Source organism: Borostomias antarcticus (genome assembly GCF_949987555.1).
Source record: "Borostomias antarcticus genome assembly, chromosome: 1".
Taxonomy (NCBI): Eukaryota; Metazoa; Chordata; class Actinopteri; order Stomiiformes; family Stomiidae; genus Borostomias; species Borostomias antarcticus.
Window position 1 is genome coordinate 27,463,244 of NC_140234.1, and position 17,500 is coordinate 27,480,743.

At 48.2% G+C, this 17,500-nt stretch overlaps 3 protein-coding genes across 3 annotated transcripts in view; 2 read left to right on the forward strand and 1 right to left on the reverse strand.

Annotated features, from left to right (window-relative positions):
* The first annotated feature begins 952 nt into the window (after nucleotides 1–952).
* Nucleotides 953–3,763, forward strand: LOC311315281 (uncharacterized protein). The gene is made up of 3 exons (XM_084445913.1): nucleotides 953–1,214; nucleotides 1,412–1,496; nucleotides 2,331–3,763. The coding sequence occupies exons 1-3, from the start codon at nucleotides 1,166–1,168 to the stop codon at nucleotides 3,160–3,162; spliced, it is 966 nt and encodes a 321-aa protein (XP_084302039.1). The 5' UTR covers nucleotides 953–1,165; the 3' UTR covers nucleotides 3,163–3,763.
* A 385-nt stretch (nucleotides 3,764–4,148) lies between these two features.
* On the reverse strand, nucleotides 4,149–9,208 carry LOC311322864 (zona pellucida-like domain-containing protein 1; the record flags this gene model as incomplete). The annotated part of the gene is made up of 11 exons (XM_084454982.1): nucleotides 9,144–9,208; nucleotides 8,153–8,253; nucleotides 7,340–7,566; nucleotides 6,941–7,131; nucleotides 6,511–6,583; nucleotides 6,212–6,309; nucleotides 5,848–5,931; nucleotides 5,427–5,598; nucleotides 4,906–5,008; nucleotides 4,423–4,449; nucleotides 4,149–4,306 (listed from the first exon to the last, which is right to left on the reverse strand). The coding sequence occupies exons 2-11, from the start codon at nucleotides 8,241–8,243 to the stop codon at nucleotides 4,149–4,151; spliced, it is 1,224 nt and encodes a 407-aa protein (XP_084311108.1). The 5' UTR covers nucleotides 8,244–8,253; nucleotides 9,144–9,208.
* A 6,678-nt stretch (nucleotides 9,209–15,886) lies between these two features.
* laynb (layilin b) overlaps nucleotides 15,887–17,500 on the forward strand; it is a gene marked incomplete at both ends in the record, with an annotated part of 8,034 nt that continues 6,420 nt past the window's right edge. Inside the window, 2 exons of the mRNA XM_084455093.1 lie at nucleotides 15,887–15,959; nucleotides 17,228–17,500. The exon at nucleotides 17,228–17,500 is cut by the window's right edge and continues 13 nt beyond it. Coding sequence (XP_084311219.1) covers nucleotides 15,887–15,959; nucleotides 17,228–17,500 — 346 coding nt within the window. The remainder of the gene's footprint in view (nucleotides 15,960–17,227) is intronic.

A 17,500-nucleotide genomic window follows, 5' to 3' on the forward strand; every position in this document is an offset into this window, starting at 1 on the left:
CCCCGTTACATCACAGACCTGCCCACCAAAACAGCTCCACACAATCAGTACTTAGTAGTCAGTCATTTGACTTTGACACTGTTACATGATCAATATGTTTGTATTCATCATAGTGGGATTTTTTGGTGAAATACTTTCCATGTAAACCTTACATTCTACTTATTGAAGCGTGCCAACGGAACTGAGAATGAACCTTTGGTCCATTGAGGCTAGAGCTCTTATCTGGTGGCCTCAATGGACGTCCTTCCCTGGAAAGGTACTAACATGATGTCACCCCGTTGTTGACTGGGCCCTGGTGGAACCACCCGGGCTTCTAGAACCACCAGGTGATCTGGAACAACTGATTAGTCAGAATGAGTGAACAACAAAAAGATCACCTCCTTTCAACTGTAGCAAACAATGAACATCTGACGATAGATTTACATAATACACACACACACCTGTACTAATATACATATTAACTCTAACTCTGTGGGACAATAGTGAGGTGCTTTTAAGATGCCTTCAGGTGCACATAACAAGAGATGAGAAACAAGTGAAAGTGAAGAACGAGGCACGTTCGGTCAGTGTCCCCGGATATTAGTCTCTCTACTGACACGTTTTAGTCAGCTTTTCTCTTTTCTTTCTTTCTTGTTCACTTCTTTTCTTTCTTTTAATTTCTCTCTTTGTGTCAGCGCGACGGCGTTGACGTGGCTCCGTAATCATGACATGGCCGCCGCCTCCTGGAGGTCGATGGCGCTGGAATGTTGTTGGGTGGTCATCGCAGGGGCCTACAGCTGCATCGCTGGATTTCTCTGTTTTCTTCTGGAGCCCTAATCGCTGTGACCCTCCACGTGTTGACTGTTGACACAGGCAGGCTTATGACAGCCTCCCTGATAAGAAGGACCCTATAAAAGGCTGGGAGGAGCAGCCATCAGACCACAGAGCCTATCTCACAGGTAAGGGCCGGACACTGCCTGCTTATTGATCTGCTGATCTTTTTGCTTTCTATGATGAGTACTGTACATGAGAGCATTCTGTTATCTAAGCCTTCACTAATGCCTTCTCTCCATCTCTCTCTCTCTCTCTCTCTCTATCGCTCTCGCCCTCTCTCTCTCTCACTCTCTCTATCTCTCTCTCCCTCCCTCTCTCTCTCTCTCGCTCTTCACAGAGTTGGGGAAAAAAAATGAATCTTGAAGTGCTTATCTTCACCTTGTCTTTCTTGACAACCACAGGTGTGTATAGCAGGTCCTCCCTGGTACTCTCTGCCTCCTCTGTTGGCTGTTCAGGTATTGAACTGGTTTGTGACCGGTGTTGACTGCTGTGTGTGTGTGTGTGTGTGTGTGTGTGTGTGTGTGTGTGTGTGTGTGTGTGTGTGTGTGTGTGTGTGTGTGTGTGTGTGTGTGTGTGTGTGTGTGTGTGTGATCTCCAGCCTATCCCCTCCACCGGGAGGCCGAGTGGACCAGCGCAGAGACCAACCAGGCGCGTGAAAAAACGGGGCTCTCCAAGGACACAGAGTAAGTTCACCTCGTTAGTAAGTTAACCTCGTTATCAAGTTCACCTCGTTAGTAAGTTCACCTCGTTAGTAAGTTCACCTCGTTAGTAAGTCCGTTCCTAACGCAGTGCAGATGGAAATGCCTGATGTCAGAACGAACAGTCGGCATGATGGCAATAAAAATTTCCATCTCTATTTCTCTTCCTCTATCCCTCTCTCTTTCTCGCTCGATCTCGTTGTCTCCATTTATTTCTCTCTTTTCTCTCTCTCTCTCTCTCTCTCTCTCTGTCCATATGGTTCATATTGCATGTCTATGTGTCTAGTGCTTTATGTATATTGTCTGTTGATATGCTTTTTTTCTATTTAATGCATACTGTAACTGTGCAGTGAATGTTAATGCACTTTCACTCATCGGTACACTCGACTACAGTGATGTGACAATACACAGACTTACACACACTTACAGTGTAACTTATGTAACTCTCTCTCTCTCTCTCTCTCTCTCTCTCTCTCTCTCTCTCTCTCTCTCTTAACCCCTCTTCCCTCTCTCTCTCTCTCTCCCTCTCCCTCTCTCTCTCTCCCTCTCTCTCTCCCTCTCTCTCTCTCTCTCTCTCTCTCTCTCTCTTCCTCTCTCTCTCTTAACCCCTCTTCCCTCTCTCTCTCTCCCTCTCCCTATCTCCCTCTCTCTCTCCCTCTCTCTCTCTCTCTCTCTCTCTCTCCCTCTCTCTCTCTCTCTCTCTCTCCCTCTCTCTCTCTCTCTTCGTCTCTCTATCCCTCTCTCCCCTCTCTCTCTCCCTCTCCCTCTCTTCCCTCTTCCCTCTCCCTCTCTCTCCCCCTCTCTCTCTCTCTCTCTCAGTGTGGTGTGGAAGAGCCATGTGGAGAACAGGAACCTGTATGTCCAGGAGGGCGGCGACACCAACCCCCTGGTGGGAGAGATCCAGCGCAAGCTGAACCTGGAGTCGGAGAGGCTGCGTGCCCGTCTGCGCCAGGAGCTGACCGAGCTCCGCAAGAGGCTCTCCCCTCTCTCCCCGTACCCAACCCAGACGCACTCCTCCCTGGCCGGCATACGGGAGCGGCTAGCCCCCCTGAGCCAGCAGCTCCAGAACGTGGTGGCCCTGGTGGGCAGCAGCACCCAGGAGATGTGTGGTCAGCTGAAGCTCTACCTGCAGAGCCTGGTGGACGGCGTGGGACCGACTCACTACCGGGAGGCCGTCCAGTGGATCGGCCAGAGACTGGAGGAGAACCGAGCCAAGACGGACGGCATCGTGCAGGAGTTCCAGGCCGAGACGGCCGGCGTGATCCAGGAGCTGAGGGGCGCCGGCGTCGGGGAGGGGGCGGGGCTCTTGGGGGACTTGAGCGATAGGCTGGGACAGGAAGTGAGGTCGTTGAGGCAGGAAACCCAGGGAAGGGTGGGAGCGCTGAAGGCAGAGCTGGCCGCTCTCCTGGTGTCAGCGCAGCCTCTCAAGGCGGAGGGACTGGCCAGCCTGGACCGGTACTGCCAGAGCACGGCCCAACAGAACCAGCTGTTCCAGGCCCGGATAGAGAGGCTGGTTCTGGGGCTGGAGGAGGAGAAAGAGCTGTCCTCCTCGTCCAGCAGCCTCGGCTCTCTCCAGGAGGACTTCTCAGCCAAGCTGAGCGCGCTGCTTCAGGACATCAAGGACTCTCTCCCTTCCCCGGTCCACGCATAATAACCCCAACAACTCTACCCCCAACACAAAGAGCTCTATCCACAATGTGAATAACCCCACATCCCTGAACAATGCATGTACAGTTCATGGCCCCTCTCCTCCCATCTCAGCATCCCCCCCCCCACCCTGCTCTGGGTCCCCCAGGGCCGTCTCCTCCTGCCTCCTCCTGCCTCCTCCTGCCCCCTCCTTACCCCTCCTGCCCTCTCATGCCCCCTCCTGCCCCCTCCTGCCTCCTCCTGCCCCCTCCTGCCTCCTCCTGCCCCCTCCTTCCCCCTCCTGCCCTCTCCTGCCCCCTCCTGCCCTCTCCTGCCCCTCCTGCCTCCTCCTGCCCTCTCCTGCCCCCTCCTGCCCCCTCCTGCCCCCTCCTGCCTCCTCTGCACCAGTATTGTAAATACTGGAGGTCATCTACGTGTGTATTTATGGACGTGTTGTTGAGCTTGTTGTATCGTACAGGTGAAGGTCAGTACGTGTTTACTCGAACTGTAAATAAAACTGTAAATAATCAAGTGGATTGTGGGTACTGTAAAGTAAACAGTTGTATGTTTTGGCTATGTGTTCTTTTTTAACAGATTAAAAATCTGATTAAAAAAAGACTGTTGAACTCATGTCTAACTTTAATGTCCTTCAAAACAATGTACAGTACAAAGCAGCAGTAGGTCTGAGTTTGAGCTAGAGCTATTTGGCATGACGACATCAGCAAGCTTAAGAACACCACATCCTGTACAAAACCCCAAACCGCAGCCCTTGATTGAATAATTATTTCCAGAAATATCTATAATTGTACAGTACAAAGCAACCCTGCTAATATTATTGTTTACATAGTTCAGGCATTTACATAGTCCTTCATAACCGGTAAGTGATATTAGACATTGAGAATTCACTTGGTGAACAAGACCCCAGGCTAATTGTTTATATATTTACAAGTCATCTTCAAGGTAAACATCTTAATCTGTGACATCATGCGACCCCGTCGAGGGAGGGGTTGGTCAGTCGAAGGCGTGCAGCATCCCCCCTGACCAGTAGAACTTCTTCATGACGTACCAGGCGCCCAGGACCACCAGGGCGATGGCGGCACAGCCAAACACGATGCCCACCACCAGCCCCGTCACCTCCGTCTTCTCTGCCTCCGCATGTGTCCCTCCACCTGGCACACACACACAGGAAGTAGGGCATGTCTCCGCTTTGAGTCCCCTTGTGTGTCCTTGATCTTGGACACGGGACCCGTGTGAGACAAGAGGAGAGCAGGTAGACCAGACTCACCATAAGCTGCAGCTCCTGGCTGTTTCACTAGGGGGAGCAAGAGAGAGAGAGAGAGAGAGAGGGAGAGGGAGAGAGAGAGAGAGAGAGAGATGTCAGTAAAGGAGAAGGGGTGGTATTGAAGAGGCTGTCTCTGCCCTGTAACCCTCTGATTCATTCATTCATTCATTCATTCATTCATTCATTCATACATTCAACTATTAATCTACCAATGTGACAGCGTGTCTCAAATGCATCCCGTGTCATGTTTCAGATATTGATCATTCATTCATTCATTCATTCATTCATCTATTCATCCATCCATCCATTCATTCGTTCATCCGTTCATCCATTCATCCATTCATCCATTCATCCATTCATCCATTCATCCATTCATCCATTCATTCATTCATTCATTCATCCCACCATTCATTCATCCCACCATTCATTCATTCATTCATTCAGTCATTCATTCAGTCATTCAGTCATTCCATAGTTAGTTCTCACCTCCTTTTGTGTACAGGGGCCCCACGGACACGGTGGCTGAGTCGGGGGACTCAGTTCCAAAAGGCGTGAGTGATCTCCTCCTCCTCCCACTGCTGCTGCACATCTGTGGAGGACAGACAGACCTTCAGAGACCTGGTCTGTCCAGCCAGGGTCAGCAGAGAGACATTCAGAGACGTGGTCTGTCCAGCCAGGGTCAGCAGAGAGACTCTTCTTCTCTCTCCTCTCCTGCACCTCTCTTCCTTTCAATTCAATTCAATTCAATTCGAAGGGCTTTATGGACATGGAAAACATGTTTACATTGCCAAAGCAAGTGTGAGTCTCTCTTACAAGTCTCTCTCTCTCTCTCTCTCTCTCTCTCTCTCACCCTCTCTCTCTCTCTCTCTCCACTCACTCATCCTCTCTCTTTCTCTCTCTCTCTCTCTCCACTCAGTTATCCTCCCTCTCTCTCTCTCTCTCTCTCTCTCTCTCTCTACTCCCCCCTCTTTCTCTGTCTCTTTCTCTCTGTCCCCTCTCTCACTCACATCCAGCAGTTCTTGACACTTGCTGGGCTCACAGAGCCGGAGGATGCAGTGCAGGTAGATGGTGGAGCGGTCCTTGTCTCGGTGGTTCACGAAGCGGAAGGCCTCGAAGTTGAACCGGGCGTTCATGGACAGACCGTTTGTGGTCACTGCGGCGTGCGAATCTACTGAGCACCTGGGAGAGGAGGACAGGGACACATTAGATATCAACAAGGATCAACCAACCCATGAGAACGTTTATGCTGAAAGCACTGTCACAAACTCTTTGCTTAATGTAATAAACAAAACAAAAATCTTTACTTTTCATCTGTTTCCCCTTAATGCGAGTTTTCGTCTAGTCTGAAAGAGCATCTGAGTCTTTAAATTGATGACTTTGGTTGAACGTGGTTGGATGATGTTCGTCCCGTGGCCGAATGAGTCTTACCCAGCGAAGAAGTTGTGTTGCTCACTGTTGGTAATGTTGTAGGGAGACGGGGTCGCAAAGCAGTGGTCCAGCAGGACATGGAAACTGGAGACAGGACAACAGCCTGGTCAGTACGCCCAGGGCCGGCCCCAGGAATTAGCGGGCTAAGTGACGGCTAAGGGCGCCCACTTGGACAGGCGGCCCCCTCTCAGTGTAAAGAATAAATAAATAAATCTTTGGGTTAGCCCTGATTATGTCACAAAAACTCCTGTACCACTAATAGTACCACACTTCATAATGATTGTTCATTCAGAAACAGGTAGAGTAGGAGGAAGATAAATATAAATATTGTACTAATGAGGGTAAATGGAGTCTAGAGACGTACTTTCCAGTCAGGTTGACAGCCTTCACTTGCACATAGATCTTAGTCCTCAACTCCAGCCCGTCGGAAGGCATGGCCAGTGGGTAGGTGTAATCCGTATCCTGCAGGGGGAGACCGGTCAGGAGAGACCAGGAGAGACCAGGACTCAGCTCAACATGAGAACAGGTCATGGTCATACACTCAAAAAAGATGCTATATAACCATTAGTAGCTATAGAAGAGCCCTCCGATGTATGGGGGGAGGATCCATCTGAATCTACAATATGTTTGGAAAGCAGTTGCGAGTCTGGTTGGTGAACTCACGTTGAACACACTCATGGTGAGGGTGTCGATGAACGTGCCATTGTTGTCGCTTGTCGCCACCGAGACGGAAGACCTGGAGGAGAAAGAGAGAGCGCGGAGGTGAAAGTGAGACGTCTGACAATATCTTTCATTTCATGACCGCTGACATGGTTCAGTTACGGCGTTCTTCAAAACACTTGCCCTGCAGCCTTCAGGTAGATATCAAGAGAATACCCCACAGACATGAATCACTTTCCTTTTTTTATTCTGTTAGGCCTACTTTTATTAGGTTATTATTTCTTCACAAAATAAATAGGCCTATGGACTGTACTTTGAGTCTGCGCTCTTGTGTTCTAAGGAAATGTTCTTGTTGAGAAAAGTCGATCCCTGTCGTTCCAAATTCATCATTTTAATTCCCATCATCCAGTGAGTATTGAGGAGTGGGACTCACGCCACTATCCGTGTGTTGTTGACCAGGTACTCCAGCGGGTATCGGCAGGAGAAGTGGTAGTACAGGTCCGTGGCGTAGCTGATGATCCCCTGAGACGCGCTGGGCGTGTCGATGTAGCCTGTGATGATGACCGATTGGACGCTGGAGAAGTCCTTGAAGGGACCGGCGGGGTCCGGGACCTCGTCCACGATCTGGGAGTGGGAACACACGTCATCGGACACTGTAAGTGCACAACATAAATCATTAGAATGCTGTCTCTCACTGTCTGCTGCTGTACACATTCTCAAAGTGTGTTAACTCTCTGTGCTCCTGGAGATTCTCCAGTGCTGAGTCTACATGGTCCTCACATGCAGTGAATCCCCAGGGTTCTCATCTGCACTGAGTCTATAAGGTTCTCACCTGCAACGACTGCCTACAGGGGTTGTCCTGGCTGTGGTTGACAGGCAGCTGGTAGCGAATGACGGGCGGGTAGACGCCAGCGTCGATGGTGCCCTGGCACTGGGTCTTGTTGTGCTCTCCGTTCAGCGCCAGGCCGCTGGGGTCGAAGCCCGCCCACTGAGCCGTGCACAGGTTGACCTCCAGGATGATCATGTTGATGCCGCAGTCCACCGTCAGGTCAGTGTTGTCTGGGAGGAGGAGGAAGAATTATGGAGGGAAAGTTTGGCTGTCAATCCATCAACTCCAAAACTATGCTGCCATTTTGGTCAGGTGTTGCTCGATAAAGAGTTTTTTGATCTCAAGCTTCTTTACCTGGTTAAATAAAGGTTAAATAAAAAATCTAACTAGGCTTAGACACAGGGGTGTCTACAGTATTTCGTTTGGAAAGATGCCGATAGATGATGAGATGAGAGAACTGTATTCACACAATCCCTGCTTTCCATGATGTTTCAGAGCCTGGAACTGAGGTGATGTACAGTCACATGTACATCCTGGTACAGTAAATCCACATGCTCTGCTTGGCATTGAGCCCCAGGCCAGGGTACAGGTTCTATACTGTCCTGAGCCACTGAGCAGTCCCACCCGAGCCCGGTCCAGAGGAGCCAGGCCCCACGCCTCACCCCCCGAGCCCGGTCCAGAGGAGCCAGGCCCCACGCCTCACCCCCCGAGCCCGGTCCAGAGGAGCCAGGCCCCACGCCTCACCCCCCGAACCCGGTCCAGAGGAGCCAGGCCCCACGCCTCACCCCCCAAGCCCGGTCCAGAGCCACGCCTCACCTGGGACCCGCTCGTCCTTAGAGGAGCAGTTGTATGTGATGGAGGCGGCAGGCTGGAGGAGCAGGACCACCACGCACACACACAGGTACATACTGACCCTACTGAGGGAGAGAGAGACATGGGTTAACTACTAGAGAGAAAGAGAGAGAGAGAGAGAGAGAGAGAGAGAGAGACATGGGTTAACTACTAGAGAGAGAGAGAGAGAGAGAGAGAGAGAGAGAGAGAGAGAGAGAGAGAGACATGGGTTAACTAGTAGAGAGAGAGAGAGAGAGAGAGAGAAAGAGAGAGAAAGACATGGGTTAACTATGAGAGAGAGAGAGAGAGGGAGAGAGACATGGGTTAGCTACTAGAGAGAGAGAGGGAGAGAGAGAGACATGGGTTAGCTACTAGAGAGAGAGAGGGAGAGAGAGAGACATGGGTTAGCTACTAGAGAAAGAGAGAGAGAAAGACATGGGTTAGCTACTAGAGAGAGAGAGACATGGGTTAACTACGAGAGAGAGAGAGAGAAAGACATGGGTTAACTAGTAGAGAGAGAGAGAGAGAGAAAGACATGGGTTAGCTACTAGAGAAAGAGAGAGAGAAAGACATGGGTTAGCTACTAGAGAGAGAGAGACATGGGTTAACTAGTAGAGAGAGAGAGAGAGAGAGAGAGAGAGAGAGACATGGGTTAGCTACTAGAGAGAGAGAGCCATGGGTTAACTAGTAGAGAGAGAGAGATGGGTTAACTACGAGAGAGAGAGAGAGAGAGAGAGAGAGAGAGAGAGAGAGAGAGAGAGAGAGAGAAGAGTAGGGAAGTGAAGATGGAGAGAGGGACAGAGAGACTACAGAGGGGGGTGTAGATAGAGGGGGGGGCAGAGAGACCACAGAGAGGGGGAGGGGGGTAGATAGGGAGGGGGGTGCAGAGAGAGAAAGACAGACAGAATCAACCCCCCTGGGAGTAGAGAGTGAACTAAAATCCTATGAGGGAGGAAGACATGAAGGTGCCACTTACTGTCCTGTATTTGTGACTGAAGGGAGCTTGACGGTGGTGCTCAGAGAAGCAGGGAGGGGTGGAGAGATGCTGTTCCTTCCAGGGGTTTCTGAGAGGACAGGTCGTGGGCCGGGCCTTATAAAGACCTGGACACCAGGGGGAGTCTCCCACTCCTCCCCTCTGATCATCCAGGATCTCCCTCCCACCCTCACACACACACACCCTCACACACACACTCACACACACTCTCACACACACACACACCCTCACACACACACACTCACACATACACACACACCCTCTCTCTCTCACTCACACACACACACACACACACACACACACCCTCACACACACACACACACACACACACCCTCACACACACACACACACACACTCTCACACACACACACACACACACACACACACACACGTATTATATATACGTATATAATATACAGTTTCTCTAGGAGAGAAAGCCTTTAAGAGTATAATTTACCATCAAACTTGAACCTTTGCTGAGAGTACTGTGTCAGTGGGTTTGACATAAATGCATCATATCAACCTGTCTCAGGTTCCACTGTAACTATAACTGTTGTTTTTGTTGGTGTTGTTGTTGTTGTTAATGAGGAAGATTGTGTTCTTATATATCTGTGTCACATGACATGGTTAAATTGGAATTTGAAGAGATGCAGGTCAACACATTTTGTTGATATATAATTTCAGTGATTTTTTTTTATTTTAATAGAACGTTTTGTGCCTTTTGCATGCATATTAGTACAGTATCTTTATCAGGCTGGAACTGATTCCCATACAATAATAGTACACTACATACAATATCACTTAGCTGTGTTTGACACCAGGGTGTGACTGTCTCTTCAGTACATCTCTGCCATCAGTCAAAGCCATTCTTATTCCCCAAGACGAGAGGCTCCAAGCTTCTGTCCGCCTCCCCTATCAAACCCCTCAATCTCCAACACGGGAAATTAAGTATCCAGCAGAAGACAAAAGGCATTCTGTGGAGGTTCCATGTTGAAAAGTGGATCCATATCTTTTAGAATGAATGAAAACAGTATGAATGCTGGGAAATGTGATCATGCACGCCACTAGGAATGAAACAACACATGGCACCAAAAATAACCTTTGTTAATTTCACATACATGTCAACCCTCTCTTCCATTGTGTCTGCATAGGTGCTTAGCACAGAGCACTAGCTATAGGCTACATCTCCTGCTGCTCCACTATGAAGACCTATTGTCCTCTGTGAAATGTAGTATGAAAAGAAGCATCTATGGTTTTGCCAAAAGCGCCCTTGGTGAGAGAAGACATTTGTCACTCTATCCAGGGATGCGTCACCGAGAGACATCCTCTACACCCCCTCCCCTCTCTCTCGCTCTCTCTCCCTCCCTCCCTCCCCCAAACCCGGACCCTCTCCTGTGACACTGAACCCACTCTGCCCATCTCAGAGCGTTAATCCCGCTCGCTGGCTGCAGGGGTCTGTCTGAGGACATAATTGCAGATTACGTAAGAAGTCGTGGATGTGTGTGTGTGTGTGTGTGTTTGTGTGTTTGTGTGTTTGTGTGTGTGTGTGTGTTTGTGTGTACTGTAGGTCTGGAAATAACCATCCCAGGGCTATGGTTCGAGTGACACACCAGCACAGTATGTGGAGTAATAATACACATACTCTTATAAAAAGCTAGACATATGGAACCATTTATAGAACAATAGAAGAACCTTTGAAAAAATATTCCATAAATAACCAGTGTTCCAGATACAGAATAGAACAGAGAAGCCACAAAACAGAGCACAATAGAATATGGAGACTAAAAACGATATTCTATTCCATTCTATACTAATTCTATTCTATTCTGTACTAATTCTATTCTATTCTACTCCACGCTTCTCTGTTGTGACGCTCCTGGGTTCATCCCCATGGGAACCGCTGACCTCACCAGGACAGTCGACCAGGCAGACTCCCAGACGTGACCCAGGTTCATCCCCATGGGAACCGCTGACCTCACCAGGACAGTCGACCAGGCAGACTCCCAGACGTGACCCAGGTTCATCCCCATGGGAACCGCTGACCTCACCAGGACAGTCGACCAGGCAGACTCCCAGACGTGACCCAGGTTCATCCCCATGGGAACCGCTGACCTCACCAGGACAGTCGACCAGGCAGACTCCCAGACGTGACCCAGGTCGGGGGGGATTGTAGTGACAACGTCCAGCAATAAACATGCATTGTGTGGCTCCACAGGCTCTTTTCTCAGGCGCCAACAAAGGCAGCCGACACCCGAGACCAGAGCCCCGAGCCCAGAGCCCATCCACCGCCACCACAGAGGCCGTCGGCCCTGCGCGTTGATGCAGGCTTTAATGGAAAGGAGATACACTGGGAAGGGTGTGGAGGGAGATGTAGATAGCTACTGTAGCTGTAGTGTGTGTGTGTGTGTGTGTGTGTGTGTGTGTGTGTGTGTGTGTGTGTGTGTGTGTGTGTGTGTGCATGTTTGTTTGTGCCTGTGTGTGTGTGTGTGTGTGTGTGTGTGTGTGTGCGTGTGTGTGTGTGTGTGTGTGTGGGATGTACAGTGGTGAGCGGTGTGATGACTAATGACCCTTCAGGGTCTTCCTGGGCTTTCCCTCCACTGCTGACCACGCCCAGCCAATCAAACGCCTTCACCTTCACCTGCAGCACTCACCTTGTCTGCACATTACAGTACAGTACATTACATTACAGTCATTTAGCTGACACTTTTATCCAAAGCCACTAATAATAATTGCATTTAACGTAGAAAAAGCCAATGTAGTACTACTTGCCAGAACTCACAAGTGCATCTCCTTTCAAAAGAAGTGACTAAGAGCATAATCTAGTGCTGAAGGCAAAGTGCAAGAATAGAAATCTAAAATACAATAGGTGCTTAAGAGGGAGGATCGTAGTACTTCTTGAAGAGATGAGTTCTGAGCCTGCGGTGAAAAATGGGCAGTGACTCTGCTGTCCTGACGTCAGTGGGCAGTTGGTTCCTCCACAGTGGGCCAGGACAGAGAAGAGCACCTCTGCATCACACACACTCTCACCTGCACTACACACTATCACTACACACTATAGACACACACTCACCTGCACTACACACTATCACTACACACTATAGACACACACTCACCTGCACTACACACTATCACTACACACTATAGACACACTCACCTGCACTACACACTATCACTACACACTATAGAAACACACTCACTTGCACTACACACTATCACTACACACTATAGACACACACTCACTTGCACTACACACTATCACTACACACTATAGACACACACTCACCTGCACTACACACTATCACTATACACTATAGACACACACTCACCTGCACTACACACTATCACTACACACTATAGACACACACCACAGACACAGAGGACACATCAGTACTAAACACAGACAAAGCCGCCCGTGTCTTTGCCCTGTGTCTTGTCTTAAATGTGTAGAATCAGAACGTAACTCTTCGTAGCTGATCAAAAAGCTAGGAAGAGCAAACTTTGGACTTTGGTGGTTGTATCCCCAGCACCACAACAAGGGTAAACACTGTGTTCTGTGTGTTATGGCTGTTTTTTGGACCTCTTACAGTAATAGTTACTGTAACACTGGCAGCAAAATACTCTAAACCCAAGGTAGAGGTACATATCATGGTTAACGTGTGGTGAGAGGAAAAGTGACTGCGGTTCGTATGTTGATTAACATCTGGAGAGAGAGAGACGAACCTGAAGCAACATGAGAGAAGCTGTCCTTTGCTGCCACCTGTTGGGCAGATGAGGGTATTAGACATGGTTGGGGTTTCTATCAATTCCTTGTTCCTTGGAAATGAATACTAAAGTATTCTGTATGAAGTACTAAAAGTACTAAAAGAATTCAGCAATAAAAGGATCACAACCAGCAACAACACACTAAATATCACTGTCAGATTTCTTCTACTTTAATTTTTAAAGTATGTGGTAGGGACAGACAGTGCTTTGCACATGAATTTTGTTGCCGTGGCAGTAATTTAATTACCATACTTCTCCACTTTGAGGTCAAGACCAAGGCCACTACTGTAGAAGCAGTGTAGCATTCCTCTCATCAGATACACAGCTGACCACAGTCAAGGGGCACAGTCCCACTAACATAAGATTTTTTTTAGGTATAAAAACAAATATTAGTACATCAGATGTGCCGTAGGGAGGTTTGGGGTGGTGACATTTCAGAATGGATCAACTAGAAGGGATTTGTAAGAACATATAACTGAAATTCATTTAGGAAAACAGAGTTGCATTGAGGTTTGGGGTAGCGTGTACTTGATGCATAGCATAGATAGTTGTGCAGAACGTACAGTTCCCAGGCCCATAAAGCCCTTTGAACTGAATAGTTCTGCAGCTGTTGTGCCTCAATTGAATTAGCTGACAGACCTTGAAGCCTGAGGGTAATGTGGAGCTGGTTGGGCTACAGTGCAGACTGGAGAGAGGCTAGTTCAGCAGGGAGTCTTCAAACCCCTCTTCATCTCGTGGGACAGGACTCGTGTCTCGGATAAAGAGATGAGATGAGGAAACAGCAGAGAGAGAGAGAGAGAAGGAGATCTGGACTGCTGCCAGACCAGACAGACAGAAGGGAAGCACAACTACACGTACTATATTCACTCTCTACAGAGCTACACACACACACGCACACAACACACAACACGCAGAGCTACACACAGACATGCACACAACAAAGCTACATATACACTTTCTACAGAGCTACACACAGACACACACACAACACACAACACGCAGAGCTACACACAGACACGCACACAACAAAGCTACATATACACTCTCTACAGAGCTACACACAGACACGCACACAACAAAGCTACACATACACTCTCTACAGAGCTACACACATACACGCACACAACAAAGCTACACATACAGGGCAAGAAAGAGAGGGAGGAGACAGCAGGAGAGTAAGGGAGAGAGAGAGAGGGGGGGAGGGAGAGGGAGACCTTTGACCTTTAGTAATCCATTTATTGGTGCAATAAAATTATGTTAAAATCAAGGATCAGGCCATTTCACAACATAAACATATATAAAATATTAAAAAAAACACAAAACATTACTCAACCAAGTGCACATCTTCCACAACACATACTGTATAACACACATTAAAACACCAGCAATAGCATGTTATTAGCTACCGTACACACAGAGAGTGAGGGAGAGAAAGAGAGAGAGAGGGGAAAAGAGAGAGAGGGAGAGAGAGAGAGAAAGAGAGAAAGAGAGAGAGAGGGGGGGGGGGCATGTGCTAGTGACTCAGGGTCAGTCAACTGCTGTTGACGAGTGACAGGGATAGCCCTGTTGTGTTGTGTCTGGCTGCTAGGCATGTTGTTGTGGTCAACCTCAGACTGACGACAGTCTGTGCACCACCACACTGCAGGGGCTTGTAGAAACACAGTGATTATAATGGAGCCAGGTCTCCTCCCTAGTCCTAAATAATAGTAAATTATAATAATAAAAAATAGTCCCAACTTAAATAAGGTTGCTATGTAAAGTATGTATGGTGTATTTTTCTTTTTCTACCTCAGTGTATGTACTCTCCAACACGTCCATTTAACTTCACAGTAACTATTTTTCTAGCCAAGTCAGCAGCATGAAAAAATGAATGGTTTTTCTGGAGAGAGAGAGAGAGAGAGAGGATGGGGGGTATATGTGGAAATGCCTGGATCCCAAACCAAAGAAACGAACAGGATATAGACTTCCTCTTCCTCCTCCCTGACTTCCTGTCCCTGGCTAGTATAACCCCAGCCCCCTGCCCCGACGGCCCCGCCCTCTGGGCCCTATCATGACATCATCTCCAGTCAGAGGTGGAGAGGTGACTGAAGAGGGGGGTCAACTCTCAGCTGATTTGCAGAACGTCTTGGCTTCGCGGCCAAGAAGAGGGTGTATTGTGTATCCATGGATAAAGAAGTGGGTATTCTCACTCTTGACTACACCACTGTCAGACTCCCTCGCAGATCTCTCTGGTGAAGCTAGCTGGGTGGTTCCCTCTGGAAACGCACAAGACGTTTGTTTTATGTATAAACTGGTCAATATAGCCTATCATGTGTCACACCAGAACCTGGTCAAAAGAGCTTGGCATGTGGATAGCATAGTTTCCTCTTTATATATATATATATGTGTGTGTGTGTGTGTGTGTGCGTGTGTGTGTGTGTGTGCCTGTCTGTCTGAACTGCCTGTGTCTAAGCGTCAGAATCACATGTATTTTTGTCTGGATAATTGTGTGTTCCACATAAAGAGCTTCATTCATCCCATTCAAATTCCTGGCTATAAAGGAAATGTGATTATAGCACAATACAGATCAACCTTCATGATTTCAGACTGAAAAATGAGACCGATTTTATTCATCTTCGAAAGGAAAACATTGCAGTCTGCATAATGGAAGTTCTGTTTTTATTTTGTGCGGGCTCTGAAGATTTACTCGGTCTGAAATTTTCCATAACTTCTTACAAGCCCCTCCAACACATCGACTTCTGATTGGACCGTCTTAGTCTGCTCTCTCTCTCTCTCTCTCTCTCTCTCTCTCTCTCTCTCTCTCTCTCTCTCTCTCTCTCTCTCTCTCTCTCTCTCTCTCTCTCTCTCTCTCTCTCTCTGTGGAAATCCATCGCATTGCCAAAGGCGAAAATCCGAATTCCTTTTTTCTGACTAATTTATTCTATATTTGACCATACAGGAAGAACTCGAGTGAACATGTAGAGATGGATTTTAGGAGACTGCTCGGAGCGGTTCTCGCAGTTCTCCTCCAGCCTGGATATGCGTTCAAACTCAATGGTGAGTGTTTACCGTCTGGGGCTAACGGCCGTTAGCCGGCGCTTGTCACATAACGGTAAGATGAGTTAAAAGACTAGATAGCATTCAAAATGCTCCATCAAAAGAAGATCTATATTTTTCTGTATTTAAGTCATAAGTGGACTAAATTTTTATTAACTTTACTATTGAGTGAAGACATTTAACAAACATTTTCTAGAGGCTTAATTTTGCGCAGTGTATAGTCCCTCGTGTCTACTTTGTGTGTATTAATTAAAACGAATATATTTGTATTTAATAGAGACGCTCAACTCTTGCGATATTGCAGTGACTGCAGAGGCTCATTTCTTCAGAGCACAGCGCAGCGGTGTTTCTATCATGTGATTCAGTGTAGTGGAAACTTCTCAGTGTAAACAGGCCTTGAGCAGCAGCTGAGACTGCCTTGGGTTTAAGACAAATGTGTAACCATAGTTGTGTATGTGTAACTATAGTTGTGGAATGCACCACTTCCAGCCCAGGCTGTAGCCTAATCATGAAACAAATAGCAAAAAATAAAAATCCATGTCCATAGACTTTACGTAGCATGTATGGTCTATGGATAACTATAATGAAGGTGATGACGGTGGTGATGATGATGATGATGATAGTGGTGATGAGGGTCAGTGGTGACGATGGTGGAGATGGTGATGATGATGATGATGATGATGATGATAGTGGTGATGAGGGTCAGTGGTGACGATGGTGGAGATGGTGATGATGATGATGATAATGATGAAGTGATGGTGGTGATGATGATGATGATTTTTTTTTTACCTTTATTTAATCAGGTAGTCTCAATTAGATACGAAATTTCATTTACAGAGAAGAGAGAGAGACCTGCCATAATGGTGATAGTGGTGATAATGGTGGTGATGATGATGTTGGTGGTGGTCATGGTGATGATGATGATGATAATGATGATGGTGACGATAATGGTGATGATGGTGGTGACAGTGGCAGTGGTGATGATGATAGTGGTGGTGATATGAAGGTGATGATGATAGTGGTGATGATATGAAGGTGATGCTGGTGGTGGTGATGATATGAAGGTGATGATGATAGTGGTGATGATATGAAGGTGATGCTGGTGATGATGATGATGATAGTGGTGATGATATGAAGGTGATGCTGCTGGTGGTGACGACAGCAATCATGGAAGTGGAGGTAGAAGAGGACGATGATGATGCATCTGACAACTGCGTAAATAAAGATGACGGCGATGACAAAGCACAACCCCGTGTGTCCGTCTCCAGGCCAGAGGATCTGCCGGCGCGGCACTGAGCGCCCGTGCTACAAGATCCTGTACTACCAGGACCGCCGGCAGCGGCTGAGCTTCGAGGAGGCGCGGCAGACGTGCCGGAGCGACGGCGGCGGCGAGCTGCTCAGCATCAGGACGGAGAACGAGCAGCGCCTGGTGGAGCGGTTCATGCAGCAGATCCAGCCCGGGGACGGAGACTTCTGGATCGGGATGAGGCGGAGCGGGGGCCAGGGATGCCCCTCGCAGTACCACTGGCTGGACGGCAGTC